The sequence below is a fragment of the Schistocerca serialis genome, chromosome 5 (genome assembly GCF_023864345.2).
Source record: "Schistocerca serialis cubense isolate TAMUIC-IGC-003099 chromosome 5, iqSchSeri2.2, whole genome shotgun sequence".
NCBI lineage: Eukaryota > Metazoa > Arthropoda > Insecta > Orthoptera > Acrididae > Schistocerca > Schistocerca serialis.
Window position 1 is genome coordinate 503,288,552 of NC_064642.1, and position 19,173 is coordinate 503,307,724.

Consider the following 19,173-nt stretch of genomic DNA (forward strand, 5'->3'; position numbering starts at 1 on the left):
AGATGGATTTGACAGAGCTCGTGGTACATGAAGAGGACTAATTTTAATGAAATATCAAGACTGTTCAGTCTAATGTTTCAGTGTATAACATTTTTTAACATTTAATACTGTGAATATTCTTGTATACTTAACCTGAAGCTGAGAATTGCTTCTTGAAACATGCCATCTGACATACAGTTTGTCACTAATTAATGTTGTAGAACCAAAGATTAATATTCTACTAATGCCTATAACTGAATTCCTATGCTTCCTCTTCATTCCATTAATCACTAATGGTTCATTTGATTTTATTGTCATTAGCACAAAACTTGTCTTATTGACACTTGTACAAGTTGGCACTCAGCAACATCAATGACATAACTTTGAGTAATAGAGAGGTTAACAGTATGTGAGACCATATGTGTTATCATCACTTCATTTTCCTATATTGAGAGATTAACAGTGATACATAACAGAGAAGGTCAAATTTGAGATGAAGAGATAAGTTAGAAGGGTAACTGCTGATTTGTATGAATAGAAATCAGTAGCTCTTTTCAAAGTAACAGACTTCTGCCAACTAAAATGTTTACTTAAAATCATTTTAACCTTAAGTGGAGTATATTTAATGCCCTTAAGTAAATATACAAGGTGGTCAAAAGCTTGTAAGGGTGTCACAGGGTAGGCTGTGCTGAGAAACATTTGTTGAAAAAAAAATTGATGTTTCACCATTTCTGAGTTAATTACCAATGAAGTTAGCAAACAGCTGAGTGCATGTACAAATTCAAGTGACCCACCAAATACAATTAGTGTCAGTTGCTCTCATAGCATAGATGACAGGGCATGAGACTGCTCACCCTTTAGCTCATGTTTGATTCTTACTATCATCCACGACCACTCTTTGTATCACTCTCTTGCTCAGTTCTAGGAAACCAAATGAAGAACATGTTTGGCAACACCATCTCTGCAGGCCCAATCAGATTTGTGTGCAGTGGTGTGATTCGCTAACTTCAGTACTAATTAACTCAGAAATGTGGCTCAGTGTATCAATTTTTTTTCAATTATTTCTCAGTACAGCCTACACTGCATCGCCCTTACAAGCTTTTCAGTCTGTTTATAACCACCCTGTATAAAAAGGCTAACATTACTGATATGTGATGCTAATGATCTTACTGTCAGTGACACAAATGCCATCAGTTAATTACAGTTATTTCTTAGCTTTGAAAAGAGACACAGTGTCTACTTCTCTTTGACATTTCAGTTTTTGATGTGGTCTACATTCCTTGAGCTCTGTAAAACATGACATATGAGTAAATGGTCATGTGTTCTGTATTTTTGTTTCTCTCCTTTCAGATGTGTTGTGATTATGTGAACATACCTTCAAATCTGTATTCCATACTTTAAAAAAAATACATATAAATTAATTCATTCAGAGCTGTAAAAAAATAGCTAGAACTACTTACAGAAATTTGTGATGCTGTAAAACATGCACAAAATTGGATAGTTCCATGTCTCTCATAAACATCACTATTTCATGTTAGTACCTGCAACAGCAGTTTAGTATTTTTTGTCACAGATCTTGAGCAGCGTTTGCAGCAGTTGAAGTGTGCAAGACTGAAGGTGATTGCTACATGTGGAGTATTTCCAATGGATGCAGACGTTGCTCCCTTAACAGATATATGTAAGCTGGCACAGAAATATGGTGCTCTGATGTACTTAGATGATTCCAATGCAACGGGCTTCATAGGAAAAACAGGAAGCTACAGCAGCTATAACTTTCACATAGTAATTCATTCATAGTAATTCATTCATAGTAATACATTCATAATTTCTGGAAAATATATTTAAGACCAAACAATATGAGGTAATTTGGTTGTTGGCTGCAGATCACTATGGGCCAGTCAGCAGAGAACATTGGTGAGTATGTCACTTAAATACTGGCGGTCACTATCAGGTTATTCAGTCCTCAGGAATTGGCAGATTTTGTAAATGACTATTTGTCTGATATAATACAGAAGTTGTGACAAAATCTTCTCAAAACATAGGTAGCTCTCACAATGACTTGCACAGCAATTACAATGATGATTCCCACAGTGCAGCTTGAAATCAGAAGGACGGTATAGAAATTGAAGAAATTAAGAAGTCAACAGGCATAGATGAAGTTCCAGTTTCTGTTCTGAAGGCATGCATACACAGCATATGAACACCATTAAAAGAAATATTAAATGAGTCCTTTACTTCCAATATTTTTCAGAGTACCTAAGGCATGTATGAGTTGTGCCCACACAAAAGAAATATAATACAAAGTGTACAGATAATTACAGGCAATTCCTCTACTGTCTGCATTCTCAAAAATAATTCAATCAACCATGAACAATAGACTAATGAGATATGAATAAAAAGAATCTTTTTAATGAAGCACAGTTTGATTTCTGAAATTGGAGACATACAATATCGCCCTTTATCTAGTTCACAGAAGTGATAAGTATGACAGTGTAATAGGTATTCTTAGACCTGTCCAAGACACTATTGACCATAAAATACCACTACACAAGCTGTAAGTACTAGGTGTATGAGAAATAATGAAAGAATGTTTCCAGTCTCATTTGAAAAACAGGGTGCAAAAGGCAGAGATGGTTAACATATTTGCTCCCAATAAATTTTTAGTAAACCAGTTGTCAAACAAGAAACATACAGACTTATGAGCTCCTTGGGATAGTGTATTGGGCCAAGTTCTGTTCTTTGTGTGAGTGTATGTGTGTGTGTGTGTGTGTGTGTGTGTGTGTGTGTGTGTGTGTGTGCCTATATATATCAGTTACTTTCAAGATAGTGTAAGACATGACAAAAAGTTCCCTTTGCTGTTGACAACATCATAGTCACTCATAAAACATGAGAACTCCTATTATAGAAAAGAAACGAAACCATCAAGAATGTTTGCAATTGGGCATTATGTAATAAATTAACATTTGACACAAAGAAAACAAACACAAAGCACTACAGCATAAAGAGGGAAAAAGCGCTGTCACATTCAGCACAGATAATAATCTATAGAATGTGTAACAAACACAAAGCTTTTAGGGATGAATGCTGAGTGTTAACACGCAATGAAGACATAAATATACTGGCAAAAAGAAAGTCATTAACATGTAATACTCTTGGTTTCTGCCATCTGCTGGTAACAGCCAACGTCCTGTGGTAGCACACTATTTGATTCGATTCAGTTCAGTTTTCACTCCATAGACCCAAAAAATTAAATAATTCTCATGGGTGTGGAACAAGTAAAAGTGTAACATAAAACATTTGAATATAATACCTACTACCCTGATCAATTGTCAGGAGAGTGTCAAAATAAGTGAATACAATGTGGTACACTGGAACAGCTAATACACTCCTGGAAATGGAAAAAAGAACACATTGACACCGGTGTGTCAGACCCACCATACTTGCTCCGAACACTGCGAGAGGGCTGTACAAGCAATGATCACACACACGGCACAGCAGACACACCAGGAACCGCGGTGTTGGCCGTCGAATGGCGCTAGCTGCGCAGCATTTGTGCACCGCCGCCGTCAGTGTCAGCCAGTTTGCCGTGGCATACGGAGCTCCATCGCAGTCTTTAACACTGGTAGCATGCCGCGACATCGTGGACGTGAACCGTATGTGCAGTTGACGGACTTTGAGCGAGGGCGTATAGTGGGCATGCGGGAGGCCGGGTGGACGTACCGCCGAATTGCTCAACACGTGGGGCGTGAGGTCTCCACAGTACATCGATGTTGTCGCCAGTGGTCGGCGGAAGGTGCACGTGCCCGTCGACCTGGGACCAGACCGCAGCGATGCACGGATGCATGCCAAGACCGTAGGATCCTACGCAGTGCCGTAGGGGACCCCACCGCCACTTCCCAGCAAATTAGGGACACTGTTGCTCCTGGGGTATCGGCGAGGACCATTCGCAACCGTCTCCATGAAGCTGTGCTACGGTCCCGCACACCGTTAGGCCGTCTTCCGCTCACGCCCCAACATCGTGCAGCCCGCCTCCAGTGGTGTCGCGACAGGCGTGAATGGAGGGACGAATGGAGACGTGTTGTCTTCAGCGATGAGTCGCTTCTGCCTTGGTGCCAATGATGGTCGTATGCGTGTTTGGCGCCGTGCAGGTGAGTGCCACAATCAGGACTGCATACGACCGAGGCACACAGGGCCAACACCCGGCATCATGGTGTCGGGAGCGATCTCCTACACTGGCCGTACACCACTGGTGATTGTCGAGGGGACACTGAATAGTGCACGGTACATCCAAACCGTCATCGAACCCATCGTTCTACCATTCCTAGACCGGCAAGGGAACTTGCTGTTCCAACAGGACAATGCACGTCCGCATGTATCCCATGCCACCCAACGTGCTCTAGAAGGTGTAAGTCAACTATCCTGGCCAGCAAGATCTCCGGATCTGTCCCCCATTGAGCATGTTTGGGACTAGATGAAGCGTCGTCTCACGCGGTCTGCACGTCCAGCACGAACGCTGGTCCAACTGAGGCGCCAGGTGGAAATGGCATGGCAAGCCGTTCCACAGAACTACATCCAGCATCTCTACGATCGTCTCCATGGGAGAATAGCAGCCTGCATTGCTGCAAAAGGTGGATATACGCTGTACTAGTGCCGACATTGTGCATGCTCTGTTGCCTGTGTCTATGTGCCTGTGGTTCTGTCAGTGTGATCATGTGGTGTATCTAACCCCAGGAATGTGTCAATAAAGTTTCCCCTTCGTGGGACAATGAATTCACGGTGTTCTTATTTCAATTTCCAGGAGTGTATCTAAAGAATTAATGCACAGTCAGAATGAAACATTGTGTTGCACTATTAATAAATTTATCATACACAAAATACCCAATCTTGACTGTTGTGACAAAGTGCTGTCAAAACTGAAATCTAACAGACATTCTTACTTAAGCTGACTTAACAGTCTCTGTTAAGATATCCATCTATAGAGTAGAAGGAGTTGCCTATCCAAAAGACTTTCAAACTCTGTTTAAACGATGCTTTATCTGAAACCAAGTTTTTAATTGTTGCTAACAATTTATTAAAAATGTGTGTTCCTGAATATTGGGCTCCTTTTTGGACCAGGGTAAGTGATTTTAGGTCTTTATGTAGATTGTTCTTATCATTAATACTGATACTATGTATTGAGCTATAGGTGGGAAATAGAGATGTATTACTTCCAACAAATTTCATTAAGGACTAAATATACTGGGAGGCAGTGGTTAGAATACAAAGTTCCTTGAACAGGTTTCTACATGATGTTCTTGAATTTACACCACAAATGATTCTTGTCACATGCTTTTGCACCCTAAAAACTTTTGCTCAGTTTGCTGAGTTACCCCAGAATATAATCCCATATGACATAATAGACTGAAAGTAAGCAAACTATGCAAGTTTTTCATATTTACATCTCCTACATCTGACATCATTCTCACTGCAAATACAGACTAGTTTAGGCACTTAAGCAATTCTATGGTATGCACTTCCCAACTGAATTTATTATCACGTTGTACTCCCAGAAATTTAACACTGTCAATCTTTTCAATCTGCATGTCTTCGTATGTTATGCAAATTCTGGAAGGAAATTTCTTACAGGTTCTGAACTGCATATAGTGGGTCTCCTCAAAGTTTAATGACACTGAATTAGCTTAAACCAATTACTAATGTCAGTGAAAATTTGATTAGTAGCTATTTCTAAATCTGTACTTGACTTGCTACTTATTGCAATGTTTGTATCGCCTGCAAACAAAACAAACTTAGCATTTGGCAATGTAACAGATGAGAGGTCATTAATGTACACAAGAAAAAGCAATGGACCCTAGATGGAACCCTGAGGAACACCACATGTAATTAATTCCCAGTCAAATGAAGACTGACTGCTTACTGCACAGGTATTTCACAATGACAATCTTTGTTTCCTGTTACATAAGACTCAAACCATTTCGCAGCATTGCCAGTGACACCATAATATTCTAATTTACTTAAGAGATTGCCGTGGTTCACACAATCAAAGGCTTTTGACAGGTCACAGAAAAGGCCAGAAGCCTCTAATTTATTATCTAATGAATTAAGTACATTCTTACTGTAAGAGTAAGCAGCTTTCTCTATATCACAGCTCTTCAGAAATCCAAACTGTGACTTGGACAATATATTATTTGCAGTCAGATGCTTAAGGAGACACTTTAACACAACCTTTTCAAATATTTTTGAGAAAGCTGGCAGAAGCGAAATTGGTTGATAGTTTGATGGTATCTCTTTATCCCCCTTCTTGTAAAGAGGCTTATCTTCAGCATATTTTAGCCAGTCTGGAAATATTCTGCTGATAAGAGACTGATTACACAAATAACTTAGATAGATAGAACTCAACTCGCATGAGTAGACTTTGATTAACTTCATTGATATGTTATCATACCCACTGGAATACGATGGATGCTACTTCTTTGGGAAATGTGTCATTTCTATTTTACTGAAGTTATTTTTAAAGCCTGGTCTCAGATATTCCATTGCACATCCTATTTTTCATTCTTTCAAAGTATAATAACATATGGAATTATTTTGTGGGGGAACTCTAGCTGTGTACATGACATTAATACTGCAAAAAAAGCTATTAGGATAATTACTGGTTCTGCATATAAGGCACACTGTAAACCATTGTTCTGTGAACAAAAATTCATGACTGTTATAAACTTGTGGCGACTATCGACCAAGTTGCGGGTAATATCTTTGTTTTTGGCAAGCTCTTTGCCCCAGTCTGTGGTCGCGCGTGAAAGTGTACGGACGTGTACCGAGAATTCAGAATGTAAACAACTGTATATGTAAAAATGGTGTTTATTACACGTGGTGTAGCGTGCATCATTGGATTCGGCAACCCTACCACGCTAAACCCATACTGGTGACCCCGAATTTTGTTCGCGAGTGCTACAACGAAATCTTATACCATCGAGCAGTACACAATGGATCGCTTGCCGCCTGCTACACCAAACACGTGCCAACTAAGTGTTCCAACGGACGCTTCGGCATGGTTTTACAATTATCCACCGGGCGTCCGCAATAGTTCTACGCAGTTTCCGAACACATCGACTAGCTGTACTCAACAGGACAGTGTTTATACAATTCCACAGCCACGTGTTCCGAGTGCTCAACAGCCGACGCAATGTGCTCAAACCCCAGTGACTATGTTTACACGTTTCCCAAGTGCAAGTGTGAATTTTCCACCCGAATCAGTGACTGTACAAATCGAGCCGGACGCTCCAGACAGGAGAGTTCATATTTCTGCCGGAACTCCGGATTTTGCACCAACCCCCCCTACACCACCAGCGTCCGCTTTACGAGTGTTTCCGACGGCACACGCCGTTCCTGCCGCGTGTGTTCCACAAACATTAGGTGATTTTAACTATTTTAATGCACCTGTAGGCGAGGGGCCCGGAAACTGTATTCCGTCGTTCGCCGCACATCGGTCGACTGCGGTCGATTCTACCGCGCCGGTCCATTCTACGCCCATCGGTGTTACTCCGTCGACCGCTCGATTCGTTGATTTCTCGACCAAGGTCGAGCCAGCCGCACCTACCGTGCCGCGTGCCACTGACAGTGGCGGAAGCTGGTGCACCGCTACTGCACCCGAGACAATTACGTTGCAGAACTATGGACAGGGAGAGACAGTTTCTGATAAACATTTATGTCAAGACTTTCCCACCCGTTGGCCGAAGCTACCACCCCTTCGCAAGGATCACCCACGCACTTGGTTTGCCTTGGTCGACCACGTCCTGCAGCTACACGGCGTCGCCGACGACAATTCGAAGTTCCTATGCTTACTGTGTCACCTCCATGACAAACTGGATCTGATCTGCGACATTGTGGCTTCGCCCCCCGCTACGGACAAATATGCGTTCGCCCGACGCACCATCCTCGAGCGACTATCCACATCGACAGAGGAAGCTATCCGCCTCATCAGTCAGGAATCGCTGGTATCCAGGTCCCCGTCGCAACTCTGGCGTCATCTCCGCGCTATGATTGACACGCATCACATGCCGGACATTACACTTTGGACCATCTGGTTGCTGAAACTTCCCCCGCAAGTTCAACTTCACCTTCTACATGTAACTTCGGCCCCACTAGATGCCAAACTGAAGATCGCAGACCAGGTTTACAACATTCTGTCCCCCCCGCATACCCCCCCCAGGGTGCCCTCAGGCCTCAGGGGTTGGCACACCTGCGCGGCAGTTCCCATCCTGCAGTACAGAGTGCGCACGACTCGCTCCATGCATGCGCGCAGAGCCAACGCCGCCTGGCAACCGCCGCAGTAACTCCTCTCCTACCAGCACTACTGCAGCGTCGCCATCGGAGGGAACTACAAACAAGTCCCCCTCCACTGCCGCTTCGACCTCAACCAGCGCGACGGGCGACGCCACACGCCGCCCCGCTTGGTGTTATTTCCACTCCCGCTTTGGCGACGCGGCTAAGAAATGTCGTTCTCCATGCGCGTTCCCAAACTAATAACGCGACCCAATTCAGGCGCTATGGGCCGCGTTGCACCGCACAGACGCCTATCACTAAATACTTCTTCTCCTCACGCGCCAGGACGCTTGTACGTGAAAGATGCAGTGTCTTGCCTTTCATTTCTAGTCGACATGGGGGCCGAGGTTAGTGTGATACCTTTGTCCGCAGGTATTAAATTCGAGCTTCAGCCTTGCCCCCCGCTTCGAGCCGCCAATAATTCCCTGATCCGCTCTCATGGAATAACGAATTTAAGCCTTAAACTGCAGGACATTAATACGCCCTTACAGTGGACTTTCGTTATCGCGGATGTGGATGAACCTGTGCTTGGGGTAGATTTTCTCTTAGCCCACGCACTGTCACCCAACCTACAACGAGGTACACTAACCTTTAACTCGGGAGACCGTACCACCGGTTCAGATATCTTACCCCTCTCATCCGAAAGTGCCATTCTGCTGTGTGAGCTAGCGGAAACTGCTGTTGCAGTGCTTTCTCTTAGATCACACAACGACGAACTTCGGGACAGCAATGGGGCCCTCCGCTTACGCATCGCCGCCGTGCAAGCCAAGCTCACGGACGCGCGTAAGCAGACCGCCCAGCTGTCGCACACGGCCACGCCCCCAACCCCCGCACCACTTCCTCGCACCTGCAGCCGACGCCGCGTGACATTTCTACTGCCGGACGGAAGCTGTACCCGCGACGCTACCAGGTACCCCACCGAGCTCTTCGACAAGGACTACCAGTGGATCACCGCCACTGCTGCTGAACTGCCGGCCTTGGACACACACACGTGTGCATTACAGGTTAGTCACAGTGCAACGGGTGCTGGTCCAGCATCCCCATCGGTGTTCGCGATCAATAACGGTACTGTCCACAGAATAAATACCACAGAAGGCCCACCGGTACGTGCAAAGGCTAGGCGTTTAAATCCGGAAAAACTTAAACACGCTAAAGCTATTGTTCAGGAACTTTTAGATAATAAGACTGTCCGCCCTTCTTCTAGTTGTTGGTCGTCACCCATTCATTTGGTGCCCAAGAAAGATGACACTTTCCGCCTCTGCGGTGACTATCGGGCGCTTAACGCCAGAACAATTTTAGATAATTATCCCGTCCCAAATATTCAAGACTTTGCTTCCCAGCTGCATGGGGCACAAATTTTCAGTGTAGTCGATTGTCATAAGGCGTACCACCAACTGCCAATGGCACCTGAGGACGTTGAAAAGACCGCTATCATCACCCCGTTCGGGTTGTTCGAGTATTTGTTTATGCCATTCGGCCTTAAAAATGCTGCACAGACGTGGCAACGGTTCATCGACTCGCTGGTTGGAAAACTGGACTTTGCATATGCGTACCTGGACGACTTGTTAATTTTTTCTTCCTCCCTCGAGGAACATGAACAACATTTAAATACAGTGTTCCAACTATTAAAAGCAAACGGTATCGCAGTGAACAATACTAAGTCACAACTCCGCCGCACCAGTGTCACTTTTCTGGGCCACAGAGTTTCTGGCGACGGCATCCGCCCCCTAACTGAACGGGTGGAGGCCATTAGTACAGTGCCTTTGCCCAAAGATTTTCAGGGCCTCCGCCGCTTCCTTGGAACGGTAAATTACTACCGTAAACATATTCCCCGCGCCGCCGACATACAAGCCCCACTGACGGATGCCCTCGCAGGAAAAAACACATCAGGGTCTCGGGCGGTCACGTGGACTCCAGATATGCGTCGCGCATTTGATAATCTAAAGTCAGCCTTACAGACAGCTGTTACGCTTGCTCACCCCATTCCTGATGCTCCCATCTCGCTTACTACAGACGCAAGTGATACAGCAGTGGAGGCAGTACTTCAGCAATCCGTGGGTTCTGTTGTACAGCCGCTCAGATTTTTCTCCCACAAACTGACCGCTTCCCAACGTAAATGGTCGACCTTCGACCGGGAACTGTTTGCTATTTACGCTGCTATCAAATATTTCCAAGACGATATCGAAGGTCGCCATCTCGTGGTATTTACCGACCACGAGCCATTGGTTTACGCTTTCCGTAACCCAGGTAAGGACTCATCCCCGAGACGTTTTAGGCATATGGACCTTATATGTCAGTTTATGAATGACATATGTTACATCAGAGGCGCAGACAATGTCGTCGCTGATTTTATGTCTCGGGTGTCGGTTTTATCTTCACAACTGGACCTCAGTGAGCTCCCTAAATTGCAGACAGAGGATACTGAACTCGCAGCATTGCGTTCCGATATCAAAACAGGACTCAAACTAGAGTTATGGACACTTCCTGGGTTTTCATCACCCATCTGGTGCGACATTTCAACAGGACGCATACGCCCGGTGATTCCTGCACCTCTCCGCCGGGACATATTTAATAGTATCCACGACTTGGCACACCCTGGCATTCGCGCCTCCGCACGTCTGGTATCTGAACGTTTTGTTTGGCCCGGGGTGATAAAACAGTGTCGCAGTTGGGCATGAGCATGTGTGGCTTGTCAGCGCGCAAAAGTAGGACGTCATGCACAGCCCCCCATGGGTACGTTCGATGTGGCAAAAAGAAGATCCCAGCACATACACATCGATATCGTCGGGCCCTTACCCCCCTCAGGCCCCTTCCGTTACATACTGTCCGCAATTGACAGGTTTACCCGCTGGGTAGAGGTAATTCCTCTCACTACTATCACAGCCGATGCAGTGGCCCGAGCCCTGCTGTTAATGTGGATCTCGCGCTTCGGCTGCCCAGTCTCTGTCACCACCGACCAGGGCCGCCAGTTCGAGTCTGCCCTCTTCTGACAGCTTTGTGAACTGTGTGGGGTGAAACGATTTAGGACTACAGCATACCACCCCCAGAGCAATGGGCTTGTGGAACGCTGGCACCGAACGCTTAAAGCTTCCCTGATGTGCCACGGAGGTGAGTGGGCCGATGCCTTACCATGGGTAATGTTAGGCGTTCGGGCCGCGTACATAGAGGACCTTGGCGCATCCCTGGCAGAGGTACTGTATGGAGAACCCCTCACACTCCCAGCAGAGTTAGTCGAGCCTTCACTTCCTCCAGATCAAATCTGCGACTCGACATTCGTCAGGCAGGTCAAGGAGCTAATTGCTAACATCCGCGTGCCGCCTCCTCGACCACACACGCCCCCTCCCGTATTTCTGCATAAGGACTTGGCGTTGTGCACTCATGTCATGGTGCGTGATGACACCATCCGACCGGCACTCAGACCTCCATATACGGGCCCGCACAGAGTCATATCACGGCGTACCAACACATTCGAAGTGCTCATTAACAGCACGCCTCAAACGGTATCCGTCTGCCGCCTCAAACCAGCATGGACTCTGGGAGAACTGCCCGATACCCCACCCAGTCAGACCCCATCCCCTGCTGCACCCACCTCGCATGAGGCATCTACCGACAGTCCATGGATGAGCGACGCCCATTCCCACACGTGTGACGTTCCCCACTCCCAGTCGTGTGACAGTGCTACAGGTGCGTGTGACATTCCTATGCAGAGTGATGCGTGTGATGACTTACCCTCCTACAGGCAGCCCCTCGCCTCTCCCCTGTTAGGATTCAGTGATGTATCAGGGACCAGCCTCAGAGCGTGTGATGTCACCGATGACGACTCGTGTGGAGATTCTGTCAACCCGTATAAGGAAGTGGTAGTGAATGTCAACACAGATCTTATTTGCAGCTCTAATGTGTTTTTTGTTATGCAGCCGGGTAATGTGTACATCTTCTACGAACAAGCCAGCTTCCCCAGTGACAACTTAACTCACATTCATCTCCTCCAGTCTGTCCCCTTGCCTGTTGGTACTGACCCATCAACGGTCAAAGTCCTACGTACCGCCACAGTCATTCAGATCCGCTATCCTGGCCCCTCACAACCCACCATCCCCTCCCCAGATCCCTCAACTGCTGTACGAGGATTCACCTGGTCAGGCAGGACCATCCGCCCCCCTCGCTGGCTCGAAGACTTCAATTACTAATGTAATGTAATGTAAGGTATGGTTTCTGATTAAACACCCTCTCCCTCCCCCCTGGGTGTTCCCTTTACATGTATGCCCCAATATTTATGTTTGTGCTCCACACTCTAGGGGGGGGAGGGGGGCTAATGTGGCGACTATCGACCAAGTAGCGGGTAATATCTTTGTTTTTGGCAAGCTCTTTGCCCCAGTCTGTGGTCGCGCGTGAAAGTGTACGGACGTGTACCGAGAATTCAGAATGTAAACAACTGTATATGTGTGCTTACGAGAAATAAAAATGGTGTTTATTACACGTGGTGTAGCGTGCATCATTGGATTCGGCAACCCTACCACGCTAAACCCATAAACTTGTACAAATACTATGTTCTAATTTATACGAAGAAGAAATTACCAGAAACAAAAATAGAGAAAATGTTCATAGCCACAATACAAGAAGGAATAGGTGCCTCTATATTCCTTACCACAGATAGTCAAAGTCACTCAACAGCTATGAAATCATGGGGTACAAATTATTTAATAATCTTCCTCAATCTGTTCAAGAATTACCTGAACAATTATTCAAACAAACAATTCATGACTGGCTAGTCCTCCACCCATTCTATGATATAAGAGAATTTATTAACTGTAACATAATACTATAATGTTAACAACAAACCTGTTGTTTCTTTCAAACTATTAATTGTATTTTAGTATGTATATGACGTTGTCTATTGCTGTAATGGCCAAATGACAATAAAATTATTATTATTATTATTATTACCAAACCTGATAACTCCAAGATGTCAGTAATAGAAATGAAGCACTTGTTCAAGAGGTTTGCAACACTACATGCACTTGTTACCATGTCTCATTTATTTTTAGCACTATCTGTTCCTGCTCCTTTTTGACACCACCTGTCTCTGACTTTGTACATTTTTATTTTAGCTGTGGAATTCTTTTTTGTTGGGTATAAAAGGCACAAAACAGACATACTACTTTTTAAACTGCATAAATAGGCCAAAAGAATAATAACTAGAAGTAATAGTTGGGCTCACTGTAAAGTACGAGTACTATTAAATAACTGTAAAGATGAACATTGATTTGCAGACATGAAAAAAAAAAAAAAAAAAAAAAAAAAAAAAAAGACTGTTAGAATTTGAGCTTTCAGTCAAAGCCTTCTTCAGAGAAAGAAAACACACAAATACATTCACACAAGCAACCACACCTCATGCACACATATCCACTATCTCCAGCCAGATCTTGAGCGACTGGAGATAACAGTAACGTGTGCATGAGGCAAGCTCGCTTCTGTGAAAGTGTGTGTGTTTCCTTTTTGAACAAAACCTTGGCTAAAAGCTCATTGTGTAATAGTTTTATCATTGTACCTGTCTGCAATACAATGTGTCATCTTTGTAGTGAGTAGTAATCTTATCCTCTTCACAATATAGTCAATATTCCAACCTGGGCTTTCAATTGTTTGATTTTAAAAAAACAGGGCATCTGTACTACATGAAGAGTGCATCTACTGATGTGTTGTCCATATAAGGCAAAACAGAACTATGAATTTCACTAATATTTCTGTACTTAATCATAGACCAAGAGCCAGTTTGGACTTTTTAACATTTAGCAAGGAAAAACAAACAAAAATCAAAACAACATTTTCTGTTAGGGAATAAAACTGTATAACAAATTGTCCAAGGTGTTGAAAAAGTTTACTTAAATAAATCCGTTCGAAAAGGCAGCTAAAGCATTTTTCAGAAGTAATACATACTACACAATGAAATATTTATTAAAGGAGTCAGAGAGTGTAGCAGCAATACTTTCAGAAGAAAATCATGTGCCAAGATTTACTGCATGATAGTAATTGTCTTGTCATTCACAAACGCTCAATATCTCAGTCATTACATGGGGGTGGGCGGAGATGCTGAATCATTTTTCAGGCAGACTGAGGGAATGATATGAAGGCATGCATGACACATAGTTGCATGTTCATGGGCCTGGAGTTAGATTACCAAACAGATTAGATTTTGTGTAGGGCCTCAGCAGTATGCTCCTGGTCAAGGATTCACCAGTGATTCGGTGGCAATCTATCTTTTTCTATATGGTTGATATTCCTAAGTGAAGTTTCCATAGTTAACTTGTTTAAGGCACTTTTATTTTAGAGGCTGTTTTTTGATGAAATCAGTCATCTTACTGATATATGCACGTAGTTGTGAATATTTGAAACTTGTAATTTTCCGAACTTCATGTAAACTTTTCCAACACCATTGTACAGAATTTTCTGTGGACCTAAATAAATAAATATATTGGATGTCCTTGGTGTGTGCAGTGATGAAATGCATATATATGAGCTGGAAAAAAATTGTGTAAATCAGAGAAAACTACTGGGGATACTCAAAAACTTTCTGTTTGAGGGTGTTGCTGCAGCGTATATGCAACAAAGCATGACTCTGATGTGATTTTATAAGCACTGACATATAGACAAGGGGTTAGTATGGCATTTGTGTCCTTCCAACATGTGTACGGTAAATATGGAAAAGTGAAATATGGCATTGTTATTACCTAATGAGTACAAACAGAACCAATATGTTGTTATTCTCTTCTGGGCTGCTGAAGGACAGGCACTGTTATACACCCATCAGAGAATGAAGAATGTGTATGGGGCAGCATGTCTGTCAAAAACCACCTTTGTAGAATGGTGTTCCAAGTTCATAACAATGCATATCTCCGTATCGCAAATGATGTAATGCAGAAGTTACACCAACTCAAGTGAGAGAAACTCGAGCATCCCCCCTCTAGTTCTGATCCCTCTCCATGCATTTATCACACCTTCAGTCCCTTAAAAAAGCCTTTAAACGTGGAAAATGTCAATGGAACTGACATTTTCAAAACCTATAAATAATGGAAAATAATATAGGAATGTAGGTGAGTTAGTATGAACAGCATAGTGAATGCATTGTCATAGTGAAGATTGAAACAAAGCCCATCACAGTTGTATAAGTTTATATGCCTACTAAATCCAAAAATGACAAAAAGAAGGATAGAATATATGATGAGATAAAAGAAGTTATTCTGTTAAGCGATATGAATTTATTTGTGATGGGTGACAAGAATTTGGAAGTAGGAAAAGGAAGAGAAGGAAAAAAACAGGAGAACATGGACTGCAAAAAAGGATGAATAAAGGACCAACCTGTTAGAATTTAGCACAGAGCATAATTTAATAATCAATGACTACTGGTTTAAGAATCATGATGGGAAGTTGTATACCTGTATATGGAAGAGAACTGGAAAAGCTGAAAGGTTTCAGACAGAGACTTTGAAACCAAATTTTAACCTGCAAAACATATGCAGGACCAGATATGGACTCTGGCCATAATTTATTGGTATGAGCTGCAGAATAAAACTGATGAAAGATAATACGGATGCCTAAAATTCAGACATACTGTGTGCAGTATGGCAACGCAAGAGTAGCTACAAGAGAAATGAAAAGCACTTTTGGCTATGGGAAAAATAGATGCTACCTGTAGGAAAATTGAAAGAGGTAATTAGAGAAAAAAGCAGCACCTGTACAATTATTAAGAGCTCATATAGTAAACCAGTTCTAAGTATAGAATCAAAAACTTAAAATTTCAAGGACTACGTAGAAGGGATATACAACGGAAGTGAACTTGAAGACAGTTGTGTGGAAATGAAAGAAAAAGTAAATAAAGACGAGATGATAGATACAGTAGTTGAGAAGAATTAAAGAATGCGAAAAGACCTAAGTTGGTACAAGGCATCTGGGTAGACGACCCTTCCTCAGTAGTAAGGAGATTCCTGGGAAAACACGCCTTGCCAAAAGTGTTCCACCTAGTATTCAAAATATATGAGACAAGTGAAATATCCTCAGGCTTCAAGAAGGATGTTATAACCCCAATTCTAAAGAAGGTATGTGCATACAGGTGTGAATATTTTAACAAACTGCTTACAAAATTAATGGAAAGACTGTTAGAAACTGACCTTGGTGATGATCAGTTAGTGTACCAGAGCAATGTAGGAACATGCAGGGCGATACTGACCCTACAACTTACCTTAAGAGACAGAGTGAACAAAAGGAAATTCTGGGTTTATAGTGTTTCAAATTCTGAACCTATCTGGGAAAAATGCAGGGAGAAAACAGTTATCTAAAACTTGTACAGAAACTCTACTACGGTTATAAGAGCCAAAGGACATGAAAGGGAAGCAGTACTTTAATCAAGTAGGGAGTGAGACATGGTTGTAACCGATGCCTTGTAACAAAGCGAGCTAGAACCAATCCACTTGTTCTTATACCATGCCTAACAGTAAAAAAAAAAAATAAAATAAAATAAAAAATATATATATTTCTTTATTTGATCTAATTGTATGAATAACACATGTATGACTGTTTTGTATTCAGAGTGTCTTGCAGCCTTCATGTAGTTGATACATGAAATTATTTGTACACATACACAAGGAAAAGGCTGCTTACTTTTTTATATTTTTATTTTCATGGAATGGTATAGAGTCTTCAGCATTCCTACGGAAGGTAGATAGTAAATACAGAATGCTGTAAGCTATAGACTGTATGTTACAGGAGTTAGAATGTGTTCATAATTTTGTGTATTTTCTGTTAGAATGTCTAGTACTAGCTTGTATTTTATTGTTATGCCTTCCTTGAAATTTTACAGATGTTTATGAAGATGTTCTATTAATTTTATCTGGTGTCCAGAATTTGATGTAAATTTATTATTTTGTTTCACAAGCAGGGAATTGTAGCCTGATTATTCACAACATCGTTTCCAGATTATTGATACTGACAACCTAATTGAGTACCAAAAAACAATTTATGAGTAAATATTCTTAATTTGATGAACAGTATAAATGAGTGGTGATAGAATTTGGAATGAACTAACAAGTCACTCTGAATGCAGCAACATATTTCGTATGAAATTCCTTTTAAATAAAAATTTTACTCTTTCCAAAAAACTCTTTTAAATAAAAATTTTACTCTTTCCAAAAAACTCTTGTTTCAAAATTTATTCAAAATAAAAATTTTTGTCTTCCAGGACATACCATTTTTAATGGGTGATTATATCCAAAATTCAGTTACCTAGTTTTGTAGCCCTGATGTTTCTGATTATAAAAATGCCCTCTTGCACTAGGAAAACATGTCAGTTTGTTAATTACTCAGTATAGAAAATTTCATATGTTACCCATTTTTGATAGGAATTGTGAATCCTGTCAAGTGTATACATAGTATTCACAATATTGTCCATATAATGTTGTCATTTTCCAGTTATCCAACCCATAGTCAAACAAGATTACACTCTGGTTCACTGTAATTCCATACTCACTAATTTTGCCTTTTTTTCGCCACTATAAATCAAAATGTATTTACAAATGTGAACTTCTATTACTGCACAATTCTATGAATAGTTGTACAGGACAGTAGTTCAGTCAGTCAGCATCCGGTAATAAAATTGCATACAATTGTGTTATTATAGTGCGTATATCTTTGTGAGCTACTTTCAGGCAGTTCTCCTTCTGCTGTCAGTATGTAAACATCTCAGTGTCATAGATATTATCAATATGCAAACAAATAGCCATGTGCAATTATATTTTTTTAAAATCATTCATTTAGTCAACATGTCTGTGAACAACTTTTATGCGTATTTAATATGCAAACAAACCTAAATTCATGTTTCACTACTGTAAGTGCATTCAAATGGATGTAGCTTGTAGTTGTTATGCAGAGATGAAAAGGTCTAAACAGGATAGTTGTATCAGTCTTCAGAATGAGTAAAATAATATAAACTATCTATCAATATTATGAAAAATTGCTACTCACTGTATAGCAGAGATGTTGAGTCGTAGATAGGCACAACAGAAAGACTGTCACAAACAATAGCTTTTGGCCAGTAAGGCCTTCATGAGAATTAGATGACAAACAAACACATACACACCTCACACACACATTACTGCAGTCTCAGACAACTGAAGCCAGTGTGGTTTCGTAAGTACATTTCACTAATTAGTACTGTAAGTACGTGGAAAAACACACAGAAATTTTAAAACTTTGTGCTAATGTGACAGTGAAATCGATATTCCTCACTAGACTTGTTAAGAACTAACTTATGTATATGGTGATGGATGAAGTGATTCTGAGAGCAATTGTATAGTACAGAAAGGGGATTCAACCAATCCATTGTCTACTGAATAAAATAATGATTAGGTCTCTTATTTTATTTGAGTATGATAACCTGTGTATGCATTTATATTTTGTAATGTTTAGAATTACCATCAATCTATTCCAGCACTGCATTGACAATGATTATGTGCTGTAGGGGTGCTGTCTTCCTTAATGATGACAACTGTCATGTAATTTTAAATATGCTTATGATGTCTTGTAAGTAATGTGCATATTTACCTTAATTTTGCCAATATAACCAACATGTCAACCATGCCACCTGCAGTTGACATAGTTGCATTTAATTCAAAATAAATTTTCTGACAATGAACATCTTGGCATTGGCTCTGTTTGGTACAGATATACTACCCATTAGTGAAATATGAAAGTTTGTACCAGACCAGGATTTGAAACTAGATTTCTTGCTGCAAGCATTAACTGATTAAGTGATAGTTGATTATAGTATAGGGATGTAGAGATTGTGTCATATGAAAGTTTGGTTTGGTCCAGGAGGCATGCAGAGAT

General features: G+C 41.9%; 1 protein-coding gene across 1 annotated transcript in view; it reads left to right on the top strand.

Moving 5' to 3' along the window:
• Positions 1 to 19,173, top strand: part of LOC126482031 (2-amino-3-ketobutyrate coenzyme A ligase, mitochondrial-like) — a 154,286-nt gene that overhangs the window by 68,825 nt on the left and 66,288 nt on the right. The window contains exon 6 of the mRNA XM_050106003.1: positions 1,553 to 1,733. Within this exon, the coding sequence (XP_049961960.1) occupies positions 1,553 to 1,733 (181 nt within the window). The remainder of the gene's footprint in view (positions 1 to 1,552; positions 1,734 to 19,173) is intronic.